This window comes from Dermochelys coriacea, chromosome 17 (genome assembly GCF_009764565.3).
Source record: "Dermochelys coriacea isolate rDerCor1 chromosome 17, rDerCor1.pri.v4, whole genome shotgun sequence".
Lineage (NCBI taxonomy): Eukaryota > Metazoa > Chordata > Testudines > Dermochelyidae > Dermochelys > Dermochelys coriacea.
The window spans coordinates 341262-363424 of NC_050084.1; the positions used below are offsets into that span (position 1 = coordinate 341262).

Sequence of the window (22163 nt, forward strand, 5' to 3'; positions counted from 1 at the left end):
ACCATTTCTGAAATTAAATGTGCCAGTAAAGGTGCAATATTGACAGCCCTGAAGGAAAAGTCCTTCATTTAGCCACAGACTGAACCCAGCACAAGCAGTAGCAAGACAGATTACTCCATTCTTCCCATCAACAAGCCTGACCTAACCTAGCGCAGAGTTCAATCCAGAGTCTATCTGCAAATACTGCCAAAAAGGACAATTTATAATATAATTATCTAGCACATTCCATCCCAAAAGACCTGTGGGACAAGGCCACCAACTCATTTCCAGATGGGATGGGGTAGGTATGGAAGAGGAAGAAGCAGAGTAGGGGGTTAGGTATTGGACAGGCACTGAATTCAACTAGCAACTTAATCGGGGGCTAATGGAAGGAAAGAGGGAGATGGAAGTTGGAGCTGCCACCAGAAGCCCGGAGACTGAGCCTGCAACTCCCAGATCAGCCAACAGGTAGTATGGCAAGGAAACAGGAGAACATTCAAGGCAGTGACAGCAGACGAAGGAATGCAGGACCACCAGGGCTCAGTGCCACACTCCACCAAGGGTAACCCTTCAAAACGTAGCTAAAATGGGGGAGCCACACTACACCAGAAATTCCTCTGAGAATGGAAACCTTTCCTTCCTTCCCCTCACTAACCCCCACCTTAGAAAGAGTGTACAAAACAAAAACTTACCCAAATTTTTTTTTTATTAAAGTAAATAAAAAGAAAAAATTGTGGAATTAATATGATGCGAGAACATCTCTTCACTTTGCTTTTACATTCTTATCCCTTTCCCTGAAGCTGGGTCTGTCTTGTCTATTTTGATTGTTTGCTCATCAAGGCACAGACCATTTTCTACTCTACATGCGTACGGTACCCCTCACGATATTGGGCAAAGGGAGGTGGAAGATTTTCAGGAGCGGTGTATCAAGGAGGCAGGATAAGAAGTTAGGTTCATTATGTTAAGGAATGAAGGGGAAGGGCTCATAGGAAAAGAATGGCAAAGCTATGATTTTAGTTGGCTTGAATTTTTAAAATTAAATTAAGATGATTTGGATGGATTGGAACAGAATGGGCTGGAACAGAACTAATACTGTCGCCAAAGAAATCAGGAACAATTTAAATATTAACAAAGAGTGAAATTAAGAAGATATGCCTATCATTTTACTGCCCATTTGGCTTGCATGTTGAACACCATTCCCTCATCCCACATCCGATGAAGTGAGCTGTAGCTCACGAAAGCTTATGCTCTAATAAATTTGTTAGTCTCTAAGGTGCCACAAGTACTCCTTTTCTTTTTGCGAATACAGACTAACACGGCTGCTACTCTGAAACCATTCCCTTTGTCTATCTTACCTTTTTAGACTGTATGCTCTTTGGGGAAGGTATTGTATCTTATTGTTTACAAAGTACAGAGCACACTGTGGGAGCTACTGCCATCTAGATAAATAATATATAGGCAGCTTCTATAACCGTCTACACTTTTTCCTCTTGATCAGTAGTGCCTTTCAGACATTTAGCTTCCACCATTTCCGCACTAATGTTGCTGTAGTCATGGATAAAAACATTGCTTCCTATCCTACAGCCACTCAAGTTTACTTCATGTCAGCAGTGTAGAAGTATAAAAAAAGTTATCCCCATTACATTGTACTGTACATTGCCTAGAACACTGGCATGAAGTTTGGCCAACAAGGAAAAACTGAAACATGCAGATGCTTTGGTTCCAAGGATCAAAGCACTACAGTCAGCATGTCCACAGTGATGCACACAGAGACAAGACAAAAACAGAAGCTTAAAGAAACATCTATATCTTCCTTCTCTGTCCTGTGACATATGGATGTTGCCCCAGGCCTTTGCCCATTGATTAACATTGTTGCTGGGCATAATCCAGGCCAATACACCCTCAAATGTTCAAAAGGGCAGGGCTGCTAGACTCAAGCTCATTTATTAATTATTTGAGACTATTGAAAAGGCCTCTAACAGGGTATGTAAAGTAATGGGTACATTACGCAGAAATGAGGCATCAATGTAACTTCTTGTGTTTACTGTTCTAATATGATGCTTTAACACTTTCCTTGTGCTCACAAACAGTTTCAAATAATTCTGAAACAAGACAGTAAATTCAGTCAGCATGGTGAAAAGTGTATTCATTATCAGGCAAAATGAGCAGCTCTACAGATTTCTGACTTGCACAATTTCTATACTGACTCCTTGCTGACCTGAATCCATTTGATTTTTGCTCTAAATAGCATTGAATGCCAAAACAAAACGTGTGACAGATACTTTGGGTACATACAGTGCACAAGGAGGAAGCCACGTTAGTCATCTGCAGCTGTCATTCCTTTCACAGGATCTTTTTCTCTCATCTGAAAGAAAGTAAGCATCTGTAGCTATTTGTTCCAACATATGCTGGTAATCGGCTTCCCTGTCAGCTCCACATCAGAAAAAGGGTGTGAAGGTGAGAGTTTCTCTGCCTCAGAGGTAAAGTCTTGCATCTCTGAAAATTGTCCTAATTTAAAGCAGTTTGTTAAAAAAAAAGATGCACAGGTCCTGAAACCATTTCTGGCAAAGCTACAGCTCCTTTTAGGGCTCCGTTATCCAAAGAGCAAAAGGCACATGGTACTACAATCAAGTACATTTTGAAGTGTGAAAAAATTACAAAGAATATTCATTACAAGAGCATGGAAACTCTAGCACCAAACCTACATTTCTCAAAGCAGGGCCTTTTAAAAAAAACAAAAAAAAACAACCAACTAACCACCACACACCTGGACACTCCATACCCAGAGACTGATTTTGCTGATAACTTACTGAGACTCATTGAGCTGAATACTCCTTAGGGTAATGAGTAAGAAGATACCTTAATTTATTTTAAAATAGTCAGTAACAGATCTTCTGAATTACCAATGAAACCATAAAAAAGTTGTTCCAGAGCAATATAAGGAGTCAATGCTAACTAGAAAGCCAGAACTCAAAAAGTTAGATCCAACCACCTAAACCACCATAAGCAGCATGACCTGTGTGGTAAGTGAGCATATTGAATACCATGGAAAGGGGGCAGGCCTTCTTTCCCCACCCCATAATAGGCTTAGAATAAAGGTACTGCCTCACAGCCCACACCTGCTCTCCTCCCCACTTACCTCATCCAGCTGTTTCTTGGTCTCCTCCTCCATCCTGCGAATGTCCTCCATAGTCAGATCAACCCACTTATCAAGCCAGCAAAACAATTGCCGGTGGAAATTTGTGAAAAGACGTTTCTCTTGCTGCAAAAACAAAGATGAGGGAACAAACAACTTAAAGCTCAGGAAAAAGAATCCCAACAATTCAGCATGCAGCACAATATGTTTACAGTTAGTTAACGTGCATTGTCATAAAGATGTGTGCACTGGGAATTGCTCCAGGTCTAACCTCAGTGCTTGCCATTTTGTTTTATATGGGAATGGGATCACTTTGCCTAGCATGGGGAAGCTACAGAGGGAAAAAGAAAAAACCCAACTATTTCTGGTTCATTATAATTGAAATGCCCTTGCCAGAGAAACCATGGATGCTGTCATTCAGTGTTCTAGATTTTTAAACTGGACCATTTTGAGTTCTTGCACATAACCTGGGGTATGCAATAAGGTTTTCCATGGAATTGGCTTAGCAGTCTCTTGAGACTGCATAATAGGCTTAAAAGAGAAAGAATTAATAATTAGAGTTAGTGATTTGACATCTGTGATTGCTCTTGTTTAAACGTGAAAGTTCATCAGCAGTGTCAGATTAAAGAATTTTGGGGCCCTGTGCATTAAGAGAATACCCCCCCACCCACCCCTTATCTGCCTCCAGTGGGGTCGGGTCCTGCCTTTGGGAGTAGGAGGCCCTGGTGGATGGATTGTTGGGTCCTTCCCCCTGGGCGGAGGGGGAGGGGGTGCTGGAGAACAAGCCTACCTCATACTCATCCTGCAGCAGCGCCAGTCCAGTAGGCCTGGCTCGGCTCCCCCCTCTGATCCATTAGCGCTCGCTACAGAATCCAGACAGGGCCCTCCACCTACAATGCCCCACCTCCTTCCTGGTCCTGGGTTGGTGTTTTTTTGTTTGTTTGGGGGCGGCGGGAGGCGGGTGCCCTGCATAAGATGGGGATTGTGCGCATAGTACACATTAACTAATCCAGGCCTGCCCATCAGATCATTTCCATTCCTGGTGTAAGATGCATCTGTTGAGTCATTTTGCCTTTATGTTCTATTCCTTTCCCTTATTCTCTGCTGTGTCTACTTAGATTGCAAATTCTTCAGGACAGGGACATTGTTATTGAGTTTGTTAGGTATCACACCCACTTTGGGTTCTTGATAAACAAGCAGCACTGAAGAACAGCATTGACTCTCCCTCATCTACCTTCCTGCATGGCTGCTGCACTGGAGACTGACAATTCCTGCCAAAGTCAACGGAAACATAATGTAATCACCCAATGTCTTGAATCCCCAAAGAACTGCATCTTTTCCAAGTGCCCCATCCAGTGACCTGCAGCTGAATTTTCATTTATGAGGCTAGGACAGTGCAATCCATTCCTTTACATAAAGAGGTAAATGCCTCAGTTTGATTGGACCTTTGTGTGTAAGAGAAATTAAGTAAGAGTTCCAGGTTTGTTTTTTAAACAACAACATTGGTTTCAAGGAAGAAGTTATGACCTGGGCTTCAGGACTAGCAGGGAAGGGCAGCGCAGGACAGGAGAATCATACTAAAACACACTATTGAAGTAGAAGTGTGGGATTTTTTAACTCATCCTTGACCAGTTACAAGCACCTGAGGTTATTTTAACTGAAAGGCTTAGTTATTTATTATGTATTATCCAGTAACATCCAAGATGAGTTAGCTGCTGTGCTTGCACATGCACTCACTCATTATCTGAAAGACAAGACACTGATGAAGAGCACAACGTAAGGTGCTCCTTTGTTCACAGTTTGTTTGTTTTTTAATTAACAGTTGCAATCCCCTGGCAAGTCAAGTCATTCTCAACACCAGAACCAAATTTTTTGGAGAAAAGTGTGATTTATGGAACTTAATTATCCAAAGAAACCCCAGACACTAAGCCAAGGTGGGCGAACTTTCTGGCCTGAGGGCCACATCTGGGTGGGAAAATTATATGCAGGATCATGAATGTAGGGCTGGGGCAGGAGGTTGGGGTGCAGGAGGGGGCTCAGAACAGGGGATTGGAGGCTCAGGGCAGGGGGCTGGGGTGCAGAAGGGGGTGCAGGGCAGGAGGTTAGGGGTGCAGACTCTGGCCCGGCACCGCTTACCTTGAGTGGCTCCGGGGTGGCAGCAGCATGCAGTGGGGCTAAGGCAGGCTCCCTGCCTGCCCTGGCCCCATGCTGCTACCAGAAGTTGCCAGCATGTCCAGCAGTGGCTCCTGGGGGTGGGGTTGGGCAGGCAGCTCCACTACGTGCGTCTCTCGCCTGCGGGTACCACCCCCGAAGCACCCATTGGCTGCGGTTCCCTGTTCCCGGCCAATGGAAGCTGCGGGGGGCAGTGCCTGCAGGCAAGGGCAGCACATGGAGCAGGGACATGGTGCCGGCTGCTTCCAGGAGCCGCATGGAGCCAGGGAGGGCAGAAAGCCTGCCTTAGCCCCACTGCACCATGGAACTCAATCCCACGGGCTGGATTGAAAGCCCTGATGGGCCAGCTCCAGCCTGTGGGCCATAGTTTGCCCTCCCCTGCACTAAGGCAATGGAGACACTAAGGCCTTACAAACATACATTATTAGGCCCCTTCCCTACTCTGTCTCTTCCCTCCAAGGTCCCACCCACTGCTCTCACAGAGGAAGGGGAGGTGGAGATAAGCAAACAGGGGGTGAGGAGGAAAGGCCTGAGCAGCGAGTGGGCCTCAGAGGGAAGAGGCCAAGTGCAGGCAGGGCCTTGGGTGGGGTTGGGGAATGCAGTGCCATTGGAAACCCGATATCGACCAGGTTTACTTACCTTCTGTATAAAGTTCTCAACTTTATTTTGCAGACCCCACCACTTGAACTTGACTGTTACCAGTTTGTAAGCACACATGTACGGACAATCTGTCTGTTTCCCCAGCTCTTTCTGCAACGGTACAAGAAGTTCATATGATGAGCTGAAATCAAAAACTCTAGGAACCTTTTTCTAGGACAGGACCCCCAGAACTAGTAGCCCACTCGTTCAGTACACATACACAAGACCCTCCACTGACAAATGAAAACACTTCCTCCCTTGTTTACACAAATTAACACCCCAACCTCCATACACCTGACCCATCCCGACAACCACACTCTAGTCACGAAAACAGACATGATGTGCTGAAGTCTGTGATCCACACCTTCCAGTTGGAGCCCAGAGGACCACGTCCAGTCTTGACGGATTTAAATTTTGCTGGGTCTTCTTCCTGCTTGTAATCCTGTTGTAAATATAAACATGTTTAGCCATAAGAAACAGATCTTGGAGGAGAGGTTAGTGTCTAGAGTAACTCTAAGACCTTCTCAAGACCCACTTTTTCCATGAAGCCTTTAAGAAACTGGCCAAGGGGAAAAAAATTCACTCCCCCATGCTGTACATTAACCCTAGCTGAGTAAGAGTATTATAAAATCGATGTTACCTTTGTTACCCCATCAAATCCACTGGTACATTGTGTCTGATACTAGTTTGTAAATTTTTCGAGACAGGGTTCATTTCATCACCTGTATTGGGAAGCGACTAGAACACATGGCTCTTGTAAGAAATAACGTACATAGCACTCCAAGGCAGAGATACCTTGTGTATTTCTAAGCATCAATATTGGTCAGTGCTAGACAAACAGCATCACCACAGTACTCATGTAAGAATGCACTCCTACACTTCCCTGCATCATAGAGAATATGAAGACACTTTGTTTAAATCCTTATTTTCAAGGCCAATCTTCCAAAACAATTGCTTTGGGATTCAAGTTCCTTATTACTCAGCCAAGAAATTAATTTAGAAACTCTAACCCCAAATTTATTTATTTTTAAATCCCACGATTTTTTGGGGGGACCAATTAATTATTTTAAACACTTGGTTTTGCCAATACTCACAATGAGACTTTAATTGCAAAAAAGCCATGAAATTCAGATTTTAAGTAGATTTAGCGGCAGAAGAGCGATTGAGATGTGGCACCTTCTTACTGAGACTTGTTTGTTGTGCATATTACAAGTAATAGCTAGACTTTGGTGACCAAAAGAGCCTTTACTCCTGGCATCATTGTAGAGCCAATACAGTGTGGGAGAGCAAGCTGAATTGTTCTGGAGCAACAGAGTAGTCCAGTTCCATTCAGAGATCCAAACTGTGCCCTGATTTACACCAACGTAACCCCATTGGAGATATGGAATTAAACCGGTATCACTCAAATCTGAGTTTTGCAGTCAGTTTATTACTAGAAATAATGCAGAAACCACAATAAAACTTCAGATGCATTCTGATGCCAGACTAAATTAGAGAAAATACTTTTCTTTACTCCAGTTAAGTAAGTTTGACTTGAAAGGATTGAGTCACTAAATAGGGAATCCCACCATGCCATCTTTACAGATACTTTTCATTGCAGAACTGAACCTTAGGTTCATACAGGGACTAACTCTTCCTGCAATAGGATATTAATTACATGGTCACACAGTACAAATATAGTAATATAACACGCTATGTCTGTGCATCAGTTACAGGAAGAAGGCAGTTTAAACAAGATAGTGCAACTTATTTAGTCTTACTGATGCAGCATAGAAAAAAGTGGTTATTTTTTATTCCATTGCTTTCTGAATAGCATGTCACCAACAGTGTTGGAACCTTGTAGTACACTAGATTTAATCAGCATATTAGTAAAACTTTAAAGTACAGCTTGATATTGAGGTGGAGCATTATCTATGGATTCAGATATTGAGTTTCCTTATTTATACAATCACAGAGACCAGTTATAGTGGAGTTAGTTTAAAAGTGAGGGTCAGGAAACCTAGTGGTAAGCATTGCACATGGTTTGGATTCTTGTCTTTCTGGATTTATTTGACATGGTATATACTATATGTATAATATGGTATATACCATTAGAAAGCAAACGAGAGAAAGGAAAGTAATGGAAGAGGTTTAAAATGCATAAACTTGGGAAACATTTTGAAAAATGTGAATTTAATGTTCACAAGCATAAATTACCACCCTTTGGCATCACAGCCATAAAACAAATCACTAGCTGCCAGTAGTATTTGGACTAGTTTGGGCCCCTTACCACTCCAAAACACATTTTTGGAAAAAAAAAAGGAGTACATGGATCAATGTGTTTTAAGAACAGTCTCTTCCCTCCCTTGCCCCCCCATCTTCCCTCAGGCAATCCTCTTCTCTTGCGCAACATCTCTCTTATTTCAAAATATCCAGATAAATGTGCCTCAAACACCTGTTCAAAGAATGCTTTGCATGTGTAATTTCATGCCTCAGATGTGACAAGTCATTTCTGGGAATTATACTTGGAAGGTATGTGGGAATTATGAATTTTTTTTGTGCAGGGTACCACAGTGTGTGTGCGCATATGTGTGCACGCGCGCACACATATACTACTGATACGTAGATACAAGCTATAATTCCATGGAAGAGTTCTGGTGCCTAGACAAGCCACAAAGGCAGAGCTCATGGAGATTTGCTGCAAGAATCTGAGATAGAATTGACTTATTAGTGCAATTTAAAGGCCCTAAAGATCTGAATAGTATGTCCATTTCAGACTATTGCATGCGTTATACTGAAACAAAAGCAACTTAATTCCCTTTAAAAGGTGAAGATACTGAAAAAAAAGTTAATGTGAGGCATATAGCACCAGCCAACCAATCCCATAACCTTATTTTGTGAATTTCTTCCGGTCTTGCCTGTCCTCTTCTCCATTGTCTATTTTGTGCTGCTTTGAAATCCAAGCTCTTCAAGACAAGGACAATGTCAGTCCTTGCTAAGCAAAGTACTATTGCTAACTACAGTGCTATATACAGATGAACACCACTTAAACTAGGCATTTCTACCAAGCCCACCTTTGTAGTATCTAAGCACTGGATACAAAATTAAGAGTTACATCAAAATTGTCCATAAAGGACTCTACTGTTCTCTACAGTTTGCTTTAGCCCTCTGCCATGCTGAGCCAGCAAGAGTTAAGCAACTAGCAGGCTGTGTGACCTGAAAACAACCCACAAGGATGTATTAGAAGAGTATTGAAATGGTAAACAGGGCTAGTCCTTGTAGATAGTTAGCAAAGCCATGTTATATAGATTAGGAATACCTGTGGCACCTTAGAGGCTAACAACTTTATTTGAGCATAAGCTTTTGTGAGCTACAGCTCACTTCATCAGATGCATTCAGTGGAAAAATTCAGTCTCTACGTAAAAGAATAAATGGACACAAACCAGATGTCAAGAATTATAACACTCAAAAACCACTTGGAGAACACAATCTCTCTGGTCACTCTAGCCCTTGATATGTAAGCATGTATTGTTAGAGTATTAGAAGTAGGTACTAATTGTATTTACCTATATCTTGTTAGAAGTTTAACAATGTAATCTAATAGCTTATAGACGCTAAACTTCTGTTCCGGTCTATGATATTACTATATTCTATTGATTCAGAGATCAAAAGGAGACACTAACATGTAGATAGAACTTGTGGTGTAATAATATCATTGTCTTTATTTCTCTTTAAAGTTTGTAGTAAGCTACCTATGAACTGTTTGAACAGTTAATTACCTTATGCTAATGAATACATGTAGTTATTGATGTGTGCTTAGGAAACGCAGATTTACTTCAAAGCAACAATGTACATTACTTATTCTTGATCCACAGAATGCCCTCTGTGATTATTTGCTGCCAAGAGGTTATCAGCTGAACTTCAGCTATAAAGAAACTTTCGGGCCTGATCCTTACCGTCTCAGATCTGCTTAAAACTTTGTCAGGGAAAGTCTAAATCACAAGACTGAGGTCTCCAGTTCTATTCTGGATTAGCCCTGCAATTCTCATGGAAGAATTTGAACAAAACTATGCACACGGACTGCCTACTGGGCTATAACCTATTGAACAGATTCTAGAAGGACTTTTACAAATCAGCAGCCTCACCATCTCTGCTATGAAACTGACATAAGAACATGATTCATATCTGTATATATAATGATCTTTTAACAATAGTAACTTTTTCTTTTTAAATAAATCTTAGATTTAGTTAACAAGGATTGGCTTTAAGCATGCATTTGGGCAAGATCGGAAATATTCATTGACCTGGTGGATTATGTATCCAGTCTCATGGGATTGGTTAAGCTTTACATATGGTGAATAAGGTTTTAAGTAACCCTCACTATATCAGACTAGGCTGTCTGGGTGGGACCAAAGCCTGGATTGGTTAAAGGGAACTGTGTTTTTGCTTCTTGGTAACCATTAAGGTGTTACAGAAGCTGCTTGGTGAAATCTATTTCTAGAATAAACCACCAGTTTTGGGGATCATGTGCCCTATGCTTTGCAGTTTGCTCTGATGAAGCATTCTCAGTGTAGCCCCTCCAGCGACCACAGTCACGCCCCCATTAAAAAAAGTCTCTCCTTCCCTCCTCACTCCCTGCCTGATTATCTGCAGGGTCATGCTAATTTTCAGAAATGAGGTTTGCATCAATCTTCTTTTTGTAATACTAATGCCATCACATGAAATGCTTTGCCCACCAGCATACCTTGGAGAGCACTTGGTTCCGATCTCCAATGTCTATATAAACTGCTTCTACATTCTTCCATACATCTGGCTCTAGTTTATGAACCTGCAGAAGAAGTGGGAGCCAGATTTTTATTTCAAACCATCTACACATCATCCCCATTCCAAGTTAGAATGGAGAACAGAGATAAAGATCTGAGCATCAATCACCCATTAGCAGGGGGTCACAGTTGAGGGCTTCATCAGTTAATGCTGAATCATAGAATCAGCTAAAGAAAAAAGTAATTCAGAAGTAAAGATGCAAAACCCAACCAATTTCTGCACAAGAGCTACAGGAGTACAGTTTTAATAAGCATCCATTCCCACCCAGAGCAGGCAAAAGGGAGTCTAATCATAAGGGGCATAGTCTCCTTGCTAGCCCAACATGAGGTATGTTAATCCCAGAAATGTGAAGAGAACAATACTAAATTCAAAAACAGGACAAGCAACAGATCTAGCCATTTAATGCCACAAAGTTCCTCGCTGAAAGCACTTACATTCTCCTGCATTCCAAGGTCCGGTTTGTGCCAGGTTTCGATTTTGATCAGAAAGTCATCTTTCATGTACTCATTCTGCCATAAAGAAAAATTTTGGTTACCTGTTGGGATCCAAGAGACTAACATGATCTTATTGCTGCTGATTGACTGATATATAGCAGCAAAGTTATCAAACAGTTACTCCCAGATCTGGGACCAAGGTTTGAATGTAGTGACAATGGGATTTCAGATTTCTATTTGCATGTACATTTCTGAAAGCACCCATGACTGGTGGCCAGGTATAAGATTAGGTCAAGGCATAAGTTGTCCATACAAGAACTTAAATCTGATACCCAGAGCATTGGAGCTTGTTACCTATTTCATTTACAGGATGTTTTATTTTTTTTTAAAGAAAGGAATGAAGACCCAAGGGAGGAAGCCTGTTTAACAGAAGTAAACCAGACTGCCAAATACAGCTTTGATTAGATGACAGATGTGGAAGAAATAGGGCAGAAATTGGCTTTTCAAAGACAAAATGTGGATCCAGAACTGGATTCAAACTGTCCTTGGAAACATGCACCTTAGGGCATGGCTACACTTGCAAGTTATAGCACATTAAAAGGAGCTCAGTGAACTCTAACTCACGACTTGTCCACACTGACAAGGCACGTAGAGCGCTTTGACTCTGTGGCTACAGAGCTCTGGTACTCCACCTCAGCGAGTGGAACAACATTTGGTGCACCCCCACTGGAGCGCTGCGGCGCCAGTGTGGACTCCCTGGTCTGTTAATGCGCTCTGATCGGCCTCCAGAAGTGTCCCACAATGCCTGTTCTAGTCACTCTGGTCATCACTTTGAACTCTACTGTCTTGCCCTCAGGTGACCAACCATCAGACCAGTCCTTTAAATTCTCTGGGAATTTTGAAAATCCCCTTCCTGTTTGCTCAGCCAGGCGTGGAGTGCTCTCAGCGAATCTTTCCAGGTGACCATGCCTCCACGCGCCAGGTGAGCCCCAGTATGGAGCAATGGCGAGGTGCTGGACCTCATCAGTGTTTGGGGGGAGGAAGCTGTCCAGTCCCAGCTGCACTCCAGCTGTAGGAATTACGATACCTTCGGGCAGATATAACGGACATGATGGAAGGGGGCCATGATCGGGACGCACTGCAGTGCAGGATTAAAGTGAAGGAACTGCAGAATGCCTACCGCAAAGCCCAGAGGCAAACAGCCGCTCCGGTGTTGCCCCTGCGACCTGCCGTTTCTACAAAGAGCTGGACGCAATACTTGGGAGCGACCCCACCTCCACTCCAAGTGCCACCGTGGACACTTCAGAGCACAGTCCAACAAGGCAGGAGGAGCAATGCGGGAGCGAGGGTGCTGAGGAGGAGGAAGACTCGCTGGCATCCCTAGATTCATGCAGCCAGGAGCTGTTCTCAAGCCAGGAGGAAGGTAGCCAGTCACGGCAGCCGGTGCTTGGGGAAGGACAAACACCAGAGGAGGCTCCTGGTAAACGGCTTTTATTTTGGGAAGGAAGTTATTCTGTGCGGGTTTTTTGGGTGAGGAGAGTTAGGGCTGCATGCATGCCTAGATGCTCTCTCACATCGTGGTAATCCGCCTCAGTGATCTCTTCAAAAGGTCTCATCCAGAACTTGGGCAATGCACTTGTGCAGGTTTCGTGGGAGAGCCATTGTGGTCCTTGTCCCAGTCAGGCCACTGTGCCGTGAAAGGCGGGGGGGGGACCATTGCTGCACACAGGCAAGCTGCATATGGGGCAGGCTGGAAGCCGCATTGTAGTAGAAGACCCTCCCTTGCTTCCCAGGTCCCCTCAGCAGTGAGAGATCTTCCAGGACAAACTCCTGGGGAAAATGTGTGGACAGTGTTCAGCATAGGGGCCCCCCTGCAGCTACTGGCTCTCCCCAAGGCACAGAAACCCCGAGGACAGTATAACCATGAAAGAATCAGTCCCCCTTGACCCTGTGCTTACTCACCATTTTGGGGCTCCCAGGGGTTATGTGCGCTTGCTTTGGGATGGGAAAATTATGCTATTGTGTAGACTGTGTTCACCCTTCTTAAGTATGGGAGAATCATTGCTCTCTCTGGTGTGAACAATGCTGCCTCTGTTAAGTGTTACATTTTGCCTTTACAGATGCAACCTTGAGATCTCTGTGTCTGTGTTATCACCGGCCAAGAGGCTGCAAAGAATCAGGAAGAGACCACATAGAAGCAAAGAGGACATGCTGCGTGAAGTCATGCAGCACTCCCTTAATGAAAATCAAAAAGTTCAGGAGTGGCAGAAGAGTGAAAGGAGGGTCCGTCAGCAGAATGCAGATCGCTGGCACCAAAGCACAGAGCGGCTGATAAGTATCATGGAGCACTAAGCGGACTCGATCCAGGCGCTGATAGCCATGCGGGCAGAACACTACCACTTCCACCCCGCCCCGCAGCCCTTGTCCCAAAATTCTTTCCCTTGTGCCCCTATGTCACCTCCAACCCACTTTCCCTAACATCCGGGTTCTTACCACCATCAGCTGCCTCCAACACCTGTAGCTTCACCACCCAGCCCTGAAAACTAAGACTCTTACCCACTGCACTCAACCCCCATCACCATGCAGCATAGCCATCCTGAAGTGCAGCACTCATTGCACAACACTCCAGACAGGAAGGCTGAGTAGGATAACAGGACGTATACAAACCTGTGACTGTACTGTTCCCCACTCCAGCCCCTTGCCCTTTCTGTTTCCCAAGCAGTTGTTTCTCTTTTCAATAAATGCATTTTCTTTTCATTAAATGGAATTTTTTGCTTTGAAAACATTCTTTATTATTGCATAACGTAAAAGATACCTTAGCCCAGGAAAGAAACAGGTACTGCAAGTCAGTGTATCATATGTAGCTAACACAGATTCCTACTAACATTGGAACCACTGCACTTCACTCCCATGCAGGCCCCTGACATTATGGTGGCTTTCAGCCTCAAATTGCTCCCTCAAGGCATCCCTAAATCCTTGCAGTCCCGTGCTAGTCCCCTCTAGTAGCCCAGCTCTCTGGCTGTTCAGATTCAGTCTCCAGGTGTTCAACCTCCAAGTTCCATGCCTGAGTGAATCGTTCACCATTCTCTTCACAAATGTTATGGAGGATATAGCACGCGGATATAACCGCAGGGATACGGTCATCGGCCAGGTCCAGCTTCCCATACAGAGAGTGCCAGCAGCTGTTTAAACAGCCAAAAGCACACTTCACAGTCATTCTGCACCGGCTCAGCCTGTTGTTGAACTGCTCCTTGCTGCTGTCAAGGCTCCCTGTGTAGGGTTTCATGAGCCATGGCATTAAAGGGCAAGCGGGGTCTCCAAGGATCGCAATGGGCATTTCGACTTCCCCTATGGTGATCTTCTGGTCTGGGGAAAAAAGCCCTGGCTTGCAGCTTCCTGAACAGGCCAGTGTTCCGAAAGATGCATGCATCATGCACCTTTCCAGGCCAGCCTGCGATAATGTCAATGAAACGCCCACGGTGATCCACAAGCGTCTGGAGAACCATAGAGAAATAGCCCTTCCAATTAACATACTCTGAGGCTAGGTGGGCTGGTGCCAGAACTGGAATATGCATCTCATCTATCGCCCCTCCGCAGTTAGGGAAACCATTTGTGCAAAGCCATCCACAATGTCATGCACGTTACCCAGAGTCACTGTTCTTCTCAGCAGGATGCGATTAATGGCCCTGCAAACTTATATCAACACGATTCCAACCGTCGACTTCCTCAGTCCAAACTGGTTAGCGACCGATCAATAGCTGTCTGGAGTTACCAGCTTCCAGATTGCAATAGTCATCCGCTTCTCCACCGTCAGGGCAGCTCTCATCATCATGTCCTTGTGCCGCAAGGTGGGGGCGAGCTCCTCACAGTCCCATGAAAGTGGCTTTTTTCATCCAAAAGTTTTGCAGCCACTGCTCGCCATCCTAGACTTGCATGACGATGTGATCCCACCACTCAGCGCTTGTTTCCCAAGCCCAAAAGCTCTGTTCCATGGTAGTGAGCATGTCTGTGAATGCCATAAGCAATCTTGTGTCATATGCGTTACCCGAGTCGATATAATAGTCGGAATCCTCCCCGTCACTTTGAATCTTAAGGAGTACTCAAGTGCCAAACATGATGTGCTGGCAAGACTTGTCAGCACATTCCTCAGCAGTTCGGGCTCCATTCCCACAGACCAAAAGGGAAGACAGAGCATGCAATACAAAAAATGTTGAAAGATGGCGCCAATTGTGGACAGAAGCAGAGGGATTGCTGGGATCCGAACCGGTGTATCACGGGGCATTGGGACAGGACCCAGAATGCCCCACACTCCCGCCCCCTTCCCACAAGCCACAGCGCCAGAATGGAAGAGGTGCTCTGTGGAATAGCTGTCCACAATACACTGCTCCCAATGCCGCTGCAAGTGCCACAAATGTGGCCACACTAGTGCGCTCGCAGCTGTCAGTGTGGACAGACTGCATCGCTTTCCCTACTGTGCTCTACAAAGGCTGGTTTAACTCAAAGCGCTCTACGTTTGCAAGTGTAGCCATGCCCTTAGTATTCAGGTAAGCACTGAAACCAGACAGTACAGTGTGCAAAGCTTTCACCACAGCTACCTGAATTTCTCCTCCCTAATGAGCAAGAGACATCAGTTTCAAGCAATGACTGATATGATAGGAAAAGAAGAGCCACTATACATCCTTGATGGGTGGTGTGGGATGAGTCAAGACTAGTGAAGTATTTGGTATATAAAAGGAGTTAAGGAATTTAGAGGGCAGGTTACTCATGGGATCACGTTGCCCAAAGGCAGCAGGACTGGATAGACTTGCTCTATGCATACTCCACCTATCTGCCATAATGGTTTGTTCTGAAACATGTACAGTCAAATGCCATTGCCGTAAATAAAGAATCATCTGTGTCATTTAATATATCAGTTTGTGAAGAGATGTTGAGACCCAGTTCCTCATCCATGTAACTGGATGACTGAGAAAGTAGCAACTCCACTAGCTCAGGTCAGAGACTTCCCTATACATATACACTCTGCCTTATACCAGACAGATTTACACACACTTCCAAGCACAACAGATCACTGATAAAAGCAATACTTACTGTAATAACTGCTCCAAGAAACCAACACATGAAAAGAAAGAGATACATTACATTAATGAAAAAGAAAAGTTAACAGTTGCAACCACCTCCACCCAATATCAGCCACAAGGGGACAATTCTGGACAGTGCTCCCAGGCAGCTGCCAGTTTCATTGAAGGAAGACATCCATTTTCCCTGTCAGTGTCTATAGTTGTCAAAAATAAACTTGCTCCACCCCACTCGAAACCTTCTATAAATTCTCACACATGGTGAAACCCAGACCACTACTAATGATGTGCTGCTACTGTTAGCTCCTGGATTTCATCCAGCTGGATAAGAAAATGGAAGAAGTCTGATCAGCTGACTGCATTTTAACAATCATTCTTCACCTTGCAGATATGCCTCTCTCCAGTTGCAACTGAAAGAATGCTAGATTTTAAGCCAATGCAGACCTCATCACTCCTGCATGTGGTAACTGGACTCTTTGCCCTCTGCATCTCTCCTGCTTGTGGTAATCAGACTCCTTGGATAGCAAAGCTCAATTATTCAGAGAAAAATCAACTAAAGATCTTGTAACAGCCATAGACCATTCCGTCTTGTGCCCTCAGAGTCTGTCAGTATTTCCATTATAAAAAAGGATTTCCACTGAGTTAGAACAAGGCTGTAAAATTTGACACTAAAATGTGATTCACAAGGTCTCCACTAAGGAGACCATTTAGTCAAAATAAACATTTTTTTTTAAACTAAAGGGACAATAAGGACATAAGAGGTTTCAGGGGTATCTGATACACAAGCTGGGTACTATTATAGTAGGTATACTGGTCTAACTAGTAAGTTTCCATATTTAAAATATACAGACATTTACAATTATTACAGCTACATGTGTTATATCTGCTCACACACACACAGACATATGGTGACATTCATGTGATAAATTGCATGTATTTATTGAAAAAATTTTCTATGGCATTCATCACTATAGTCCCTGAGCACCTCACATCAACACATTTAATGCCACAACACTCTTGTGAGGGAAATATCTCCACTGTTCAGATAGGGAAGAAGGCACACAGATTAAGTCTATGGCAGGGCTAGGAATTGCACCCAGCTCTCAAATCCCAGTCCAATGCCTTATTCACAAGACCATCCTCCTTTATCCTGCCATACTCCTCTGCTCTGCTAGGACTTGGACTATTCTAAATCTCTGAGCAGGTCTGGAGAATGTTCAGATACCTCAGTGATAAGTGTTGTAAACAGTAAGTTACAGATGGAGACCTGCTGCAAACTGCCATTTTACTTTTGTGGGGGTTTTTTTAAATTCAGCCTACCTCAAAAAATATTTAATTCTTTCCTCCAAAATTACACTTCCTCTCATGCCCAAATGGGCAATATTCAGTCCTGGAACAATGGCAGGTTTCAAATCAAATACCTCACAGAGCCTGCAGAATTAGAAATGTGAGCTTTCCCAGCTTTCCACAACACCTGCTTTTAGCACTTTGTCAAAGGGCTTTTCTTTGACCCCCATCACCATAATACCAGAGAGTGTCTCTCAAATATTAATGAATTGATCTTCATAACTCCTCTGAAGCAGGGAAGCAGCATCTCCATTTTATACAACAGGGACAAACCCAGTTTTTAAAAACATTTCCATTAAATTTGGATGCCCAACTTGAAACAGGAAGTGCCTGAATTTTCAGAGGTTCTGAGGGATCTACAGCTCCCATTGACTTCAGTTGGAGTTGCAAGTCTTGAGTACTTCTGGAAGCTGGGTTGTAGGTGTCTCAAACTGACACCCAGAAAATGAATATACAATTAGTTGACACTCCTGAAAATTTCTGGCGACAAGACATCCACAGACTTGCTCTGTGATGCTGGAAGAACCAAGGCTAGAACCCAGTTGTTCCGAGTGTCAGTTCAGAGCCTTAACCTCAAGGCTCTCTTTCTGAAGTTCCTTGCTTCTTTCTCTAAACACTTCCAACTTCTGTAGTAAATGAAGAAGAAGTGGCAAAGAGACAAGAGCTTCAGATACTGCCCATAATACACACTGAATAAGGTAGCAGTCTTGTAAAAAAATACTGAGTGCCTGTAATTCTGTCCCCTTTTGCATATGCATTGTGATCACAATCTTAATTCTAGCATTTCCTAACTTTTGAATACTTCCTTATTATTGCAACAGTAGTTATGACTAAAAATATTGTCTTACCTAAACTTATACAGGCTCTTTCTTTGGTAAAACTTTGTAAGTGAACTTAATGCTTGTGAAAGTAATTAACACCAACTTGAGACAGGTATAGTATGGGTAGGAGTTCCATTAATTTTTACATACAATTGAATTCACTTCAGTCCTAACCGCAAAAAGAAAAGGAGTACTTGTGGCACCTTAGAGACTAACTCTAAGGTGCCACAAGTACTACTCTTCTTTTTGCGAATACAGACTAACACGGCTGCTACTCTGAATTCAGTCCTAACCATCAACCCCCTTGCTACTCCAGTACCAGTTTGACTGAGAAGCTTGTCAGTCATATAAGCCTGAACTAAACCGTTTAGTATGTTATGCTGTGTACACATGCAGAGATTACCAGGAGACCATTATGTCAGTTCACTTGTGACCTAAGTACTTGATCTTTCCTGAGATGAAGTGTTAATACAATAAGCCATCATATCAGACACAAACTAGTTCTCTTCCCTACTGCCCTGTTACTACCAAGCCAACTAATCAGAAGCCTTAGAACTGCATATCTTGATTTAAGTCAGGTCTGGCATATTTGTGAAACAGACTTTTCTATCAGCCCCCGCACTGGGAGTATGCAGCTACCTTCTGCTCCAGCCTCCTCAACAATGCAGTTTCAAACCCATATTGTATTGACATTACTGATAGTTGAGAAAGTTTTCATTGTATACCACCATTTTCAGTTTCAAAGAATCTGAAAGCTTTCCCTTTAAGACTGAAGTTATTATTTGCTCTCAGCACGCAGGTGAAAAAGTTTTGGACAGTCCAGTAAAACTGTGTGACATGCTTTGAGAATCAGAGTACTCATGGGATGGAAGGGGAAACAGTTCAAGTGCTTTCTTGTTCTGTTAACTCAACAATGGCTGTTTTCGAATTTTAAAAAAAGGTCAGTGCCAGGAAGTTTAGGCCCAATGCTAAGTTTTATTTAAGTGGAGGTGAAAAATCTAGTAGAAATGTTTCCATGATTTAAAAGAGTAAATGAAACAGCTGTTTGGACTTAAGACATTCCTTGCAATGTTTGAAACCCAAATACTTCAGCACTGTTAGTACAGAACGAGAAAGTGAAATCAATCCCCAATTTCATTGTCCAAGCTGAGTGAAAGGCAAAAAAGTAAATAGCATAAAATGTGAAAAATACGTTTTAAATAAGGTTGGGTTTTTTTATTTTTTGTTTTTTTGAGTATCCCAAATTTTTATTAGTAATACAGTTAAGACTTTTTAGAAAAAAATATTTTTAACATGACAGTGTCCTTTTAAATTTGCTTTCTATATGTATGAATGTAGAAAGTGGCCCAATCACCATAGTATCTAGTACCAGCCAGGGAAGCCTCAGTATGTCTACACTGCAGTTAAATGCTTGCAGCTGGCCCATGTCAGCTGACTTGGGCTGAAGCCCAGGCTCTGGTCCCCGCAATGGGGGATGGGTGTCAACTCACACGGGCCAACCATTGGTGTGCAACTGCAATGTAGACACTCAATGAGGCTTTTTTAAGCTTGAAAAAGCTGACTGGATGCTTCTGCATTACTACTTTGACAGATGCCCACTGGATTTGAATATCCAACAAAACAGACATGTGAAGTAAGTTTTCTTTAATTTGTGACGATTTCAACACTCACTTCATGTGTTTTGGTGTTCTCAAGTATGTGAAATAATGTCAACAAGCTCCATATCCTACACACTAGTGGTGTCGCTATGTATCCAGAGCTCTATATGTTTGAATTAGGGCTGTCGATTAAATCGCAGTTAACTCACGCGATTAATTTTTTAATCACTATTAATTTTGTTGAGTTAATCTCTATTAATCGCAGTTTTAATCACACAGTTAAATAGAATACCAATTTAAATGTATTAAGTATTTTGGATTTATTAAATATTTTGGATGTTTTGCTTTTTTTTTTTTAATATATATAGTATAGCATGTTGTAATTGAAATCAAACCGAATATTTGATTACAAATAATTTGCACTGTAAAAACTCAATTCACCACATCCAAGTACTGTAGTACAATCTCTTCGCAGTGAAAGTGCAACTTACAAATGTAGATTTTTTTTTTTTTTGGTTACATAACTGCACTCTCAAAACACTGTAAAACTTCAGAGCCTACAAGTCCACTCAGTCCTACTTCTTGTTCAGCCAATAACTAAGAAACAAGTTTGACGACATTTACAGGTGATGCTGCTGTCCTCTTCTTATTTACAATGTCACCATAAAGTGAGAACAGGCATTTGCATGGCATTTTTTGTAGCTGGCATTGCAAGGTATTTATGTGCCAGATTTGCTAAACATTCATATGCCCTTTCACGCTTCAGCCACCATTCCAGAGGACATGCTTCCGATACTCGTTAAAAAATAATGCGTTAATTAAATTTGTGACCGAACTCCTTGGGGGAGAATTGTATGTCCCCTACTCTGTTTTATCCGCATTCTGCCACATATTTCATGTTATAGCAGTCTCGGATGATGACCCAGCACGTTGTTCATTTTAAAGGACACTCTCACTGCATTTAACAAAACATTTAACAAAAACACAAAGAAGGTACCAATGTGAGATTTCTAAAGATAGCTACAGCACTCGACCAAAAGTTTAAGAATCTGAAGTGCCTTCCAAAATCTGAGAGGGACGAGGGGTGGAGCATGCTTTCAGAAGTCTTAAAAGAGCAACACTCCGATGTGGAAACTACAGAACCCGAACCACCAAAAAAGAAAATGAACCTTCTGCTGGTGGCATCTGACTCAGATAATGAAAATAAACATGTGTTGGTCTGCACTGCTTTGGATTGTTATCGAGCAGAATCATTCATCAGCATGGACACATGTCCCCTGGAATAGTGGTTGAAGCACGAAGGGACATATGAATCTTATGGCACATAAGTATCTTGCGATGCCCGCTACAACTGTGCCATGAGAATGCCTATTTTCACTTTCAGGTGACATTGTAAATAAGAAGCAGGCAGCAATATCTCCTGTAAATGTAAACAAACTTGTCTGTCTGAGCCATTGGCTGAACAAGAGGTAGGACTGAATGGACTTGCAGACTCTAAAATTTTGAGTGCAGTATTTTTTGTACATAATTCTACATTTGTAAGTTCAACTTTCATGATAAAGAGATTGCACTACAGTACATGTATTAGGTGAACTGAAAAAAATTTTTTTTTTACAGTGCAAATACTTATAATCAAAAAATAAAGTGAGCACTGTACATTTTGTATTGTGTTGCAATTGAAATCAATATATTTGAAAACGTAGAAAACATCCAAAAATATTTAAATAAATGGCATTCTATTATTTAACAGTACAACTAATCATGATCAATTTTTTTAATTGCTTGACAGTCCTAGTTTGAATGTAGCCTTGCACACAACATCAATACATGCAATTTATCATATATTGAAATTAGATTTCTTTAATGTTTTGTTTTTTCCCTTCTCCATCCCTTTTTTTCTAACCCTCATTTACAAAACAAGAAAATTCAATGCAGAAAATGCCATTAATGAAATGCTGCAGTTAAAAATGTTAAGTGCAAAGATCAGTAAATTGTAAATATTGGTTCCCATAGCAACTGTACCTCTGCCAAAGGATAAATTTAATAGCATAAAAAGTAACCCCAAATATTACATAAACACAAGGAGATTAAGTTACTATGGGAACAATAAATGAAGAATAGATGATTTGTCCATTGAAGTTCTCAACCATAACGTTGCA

The 22163-nt window shown here is 42.5% G+C and overlaps 1 protein-coding gene across 1 annotated transcript in view; it reads right to left on the reverse strand.

The window, feature by feature from the left end:
• PITPNA (phosphatidylinositol transfer protein alpha) overlaps nt 1-22163 on the reverse strand; it is a 49689-nt gene that overhangs the window by 2984 nt on the left and 24542 nt on the right. The window contains 7 exon segments of the mRNA XM_038375266.2: nt 2275-2344; nt 3119-3241; nt 5927-6037; nt 6291-6368; nt 10650-10733; nt 11164-11238; nt 16252-16259. Coding sequence (XP_038231194.1) covers nt 2297-2344; nt 3119-3241; nt 5927-6037; nt 6291-6368; nt 10650-10733; nt 11164-11238; nt 16252-16259 — 527 coding nt within the window. The 3' untranslated portion in view covers nt 2275-2296.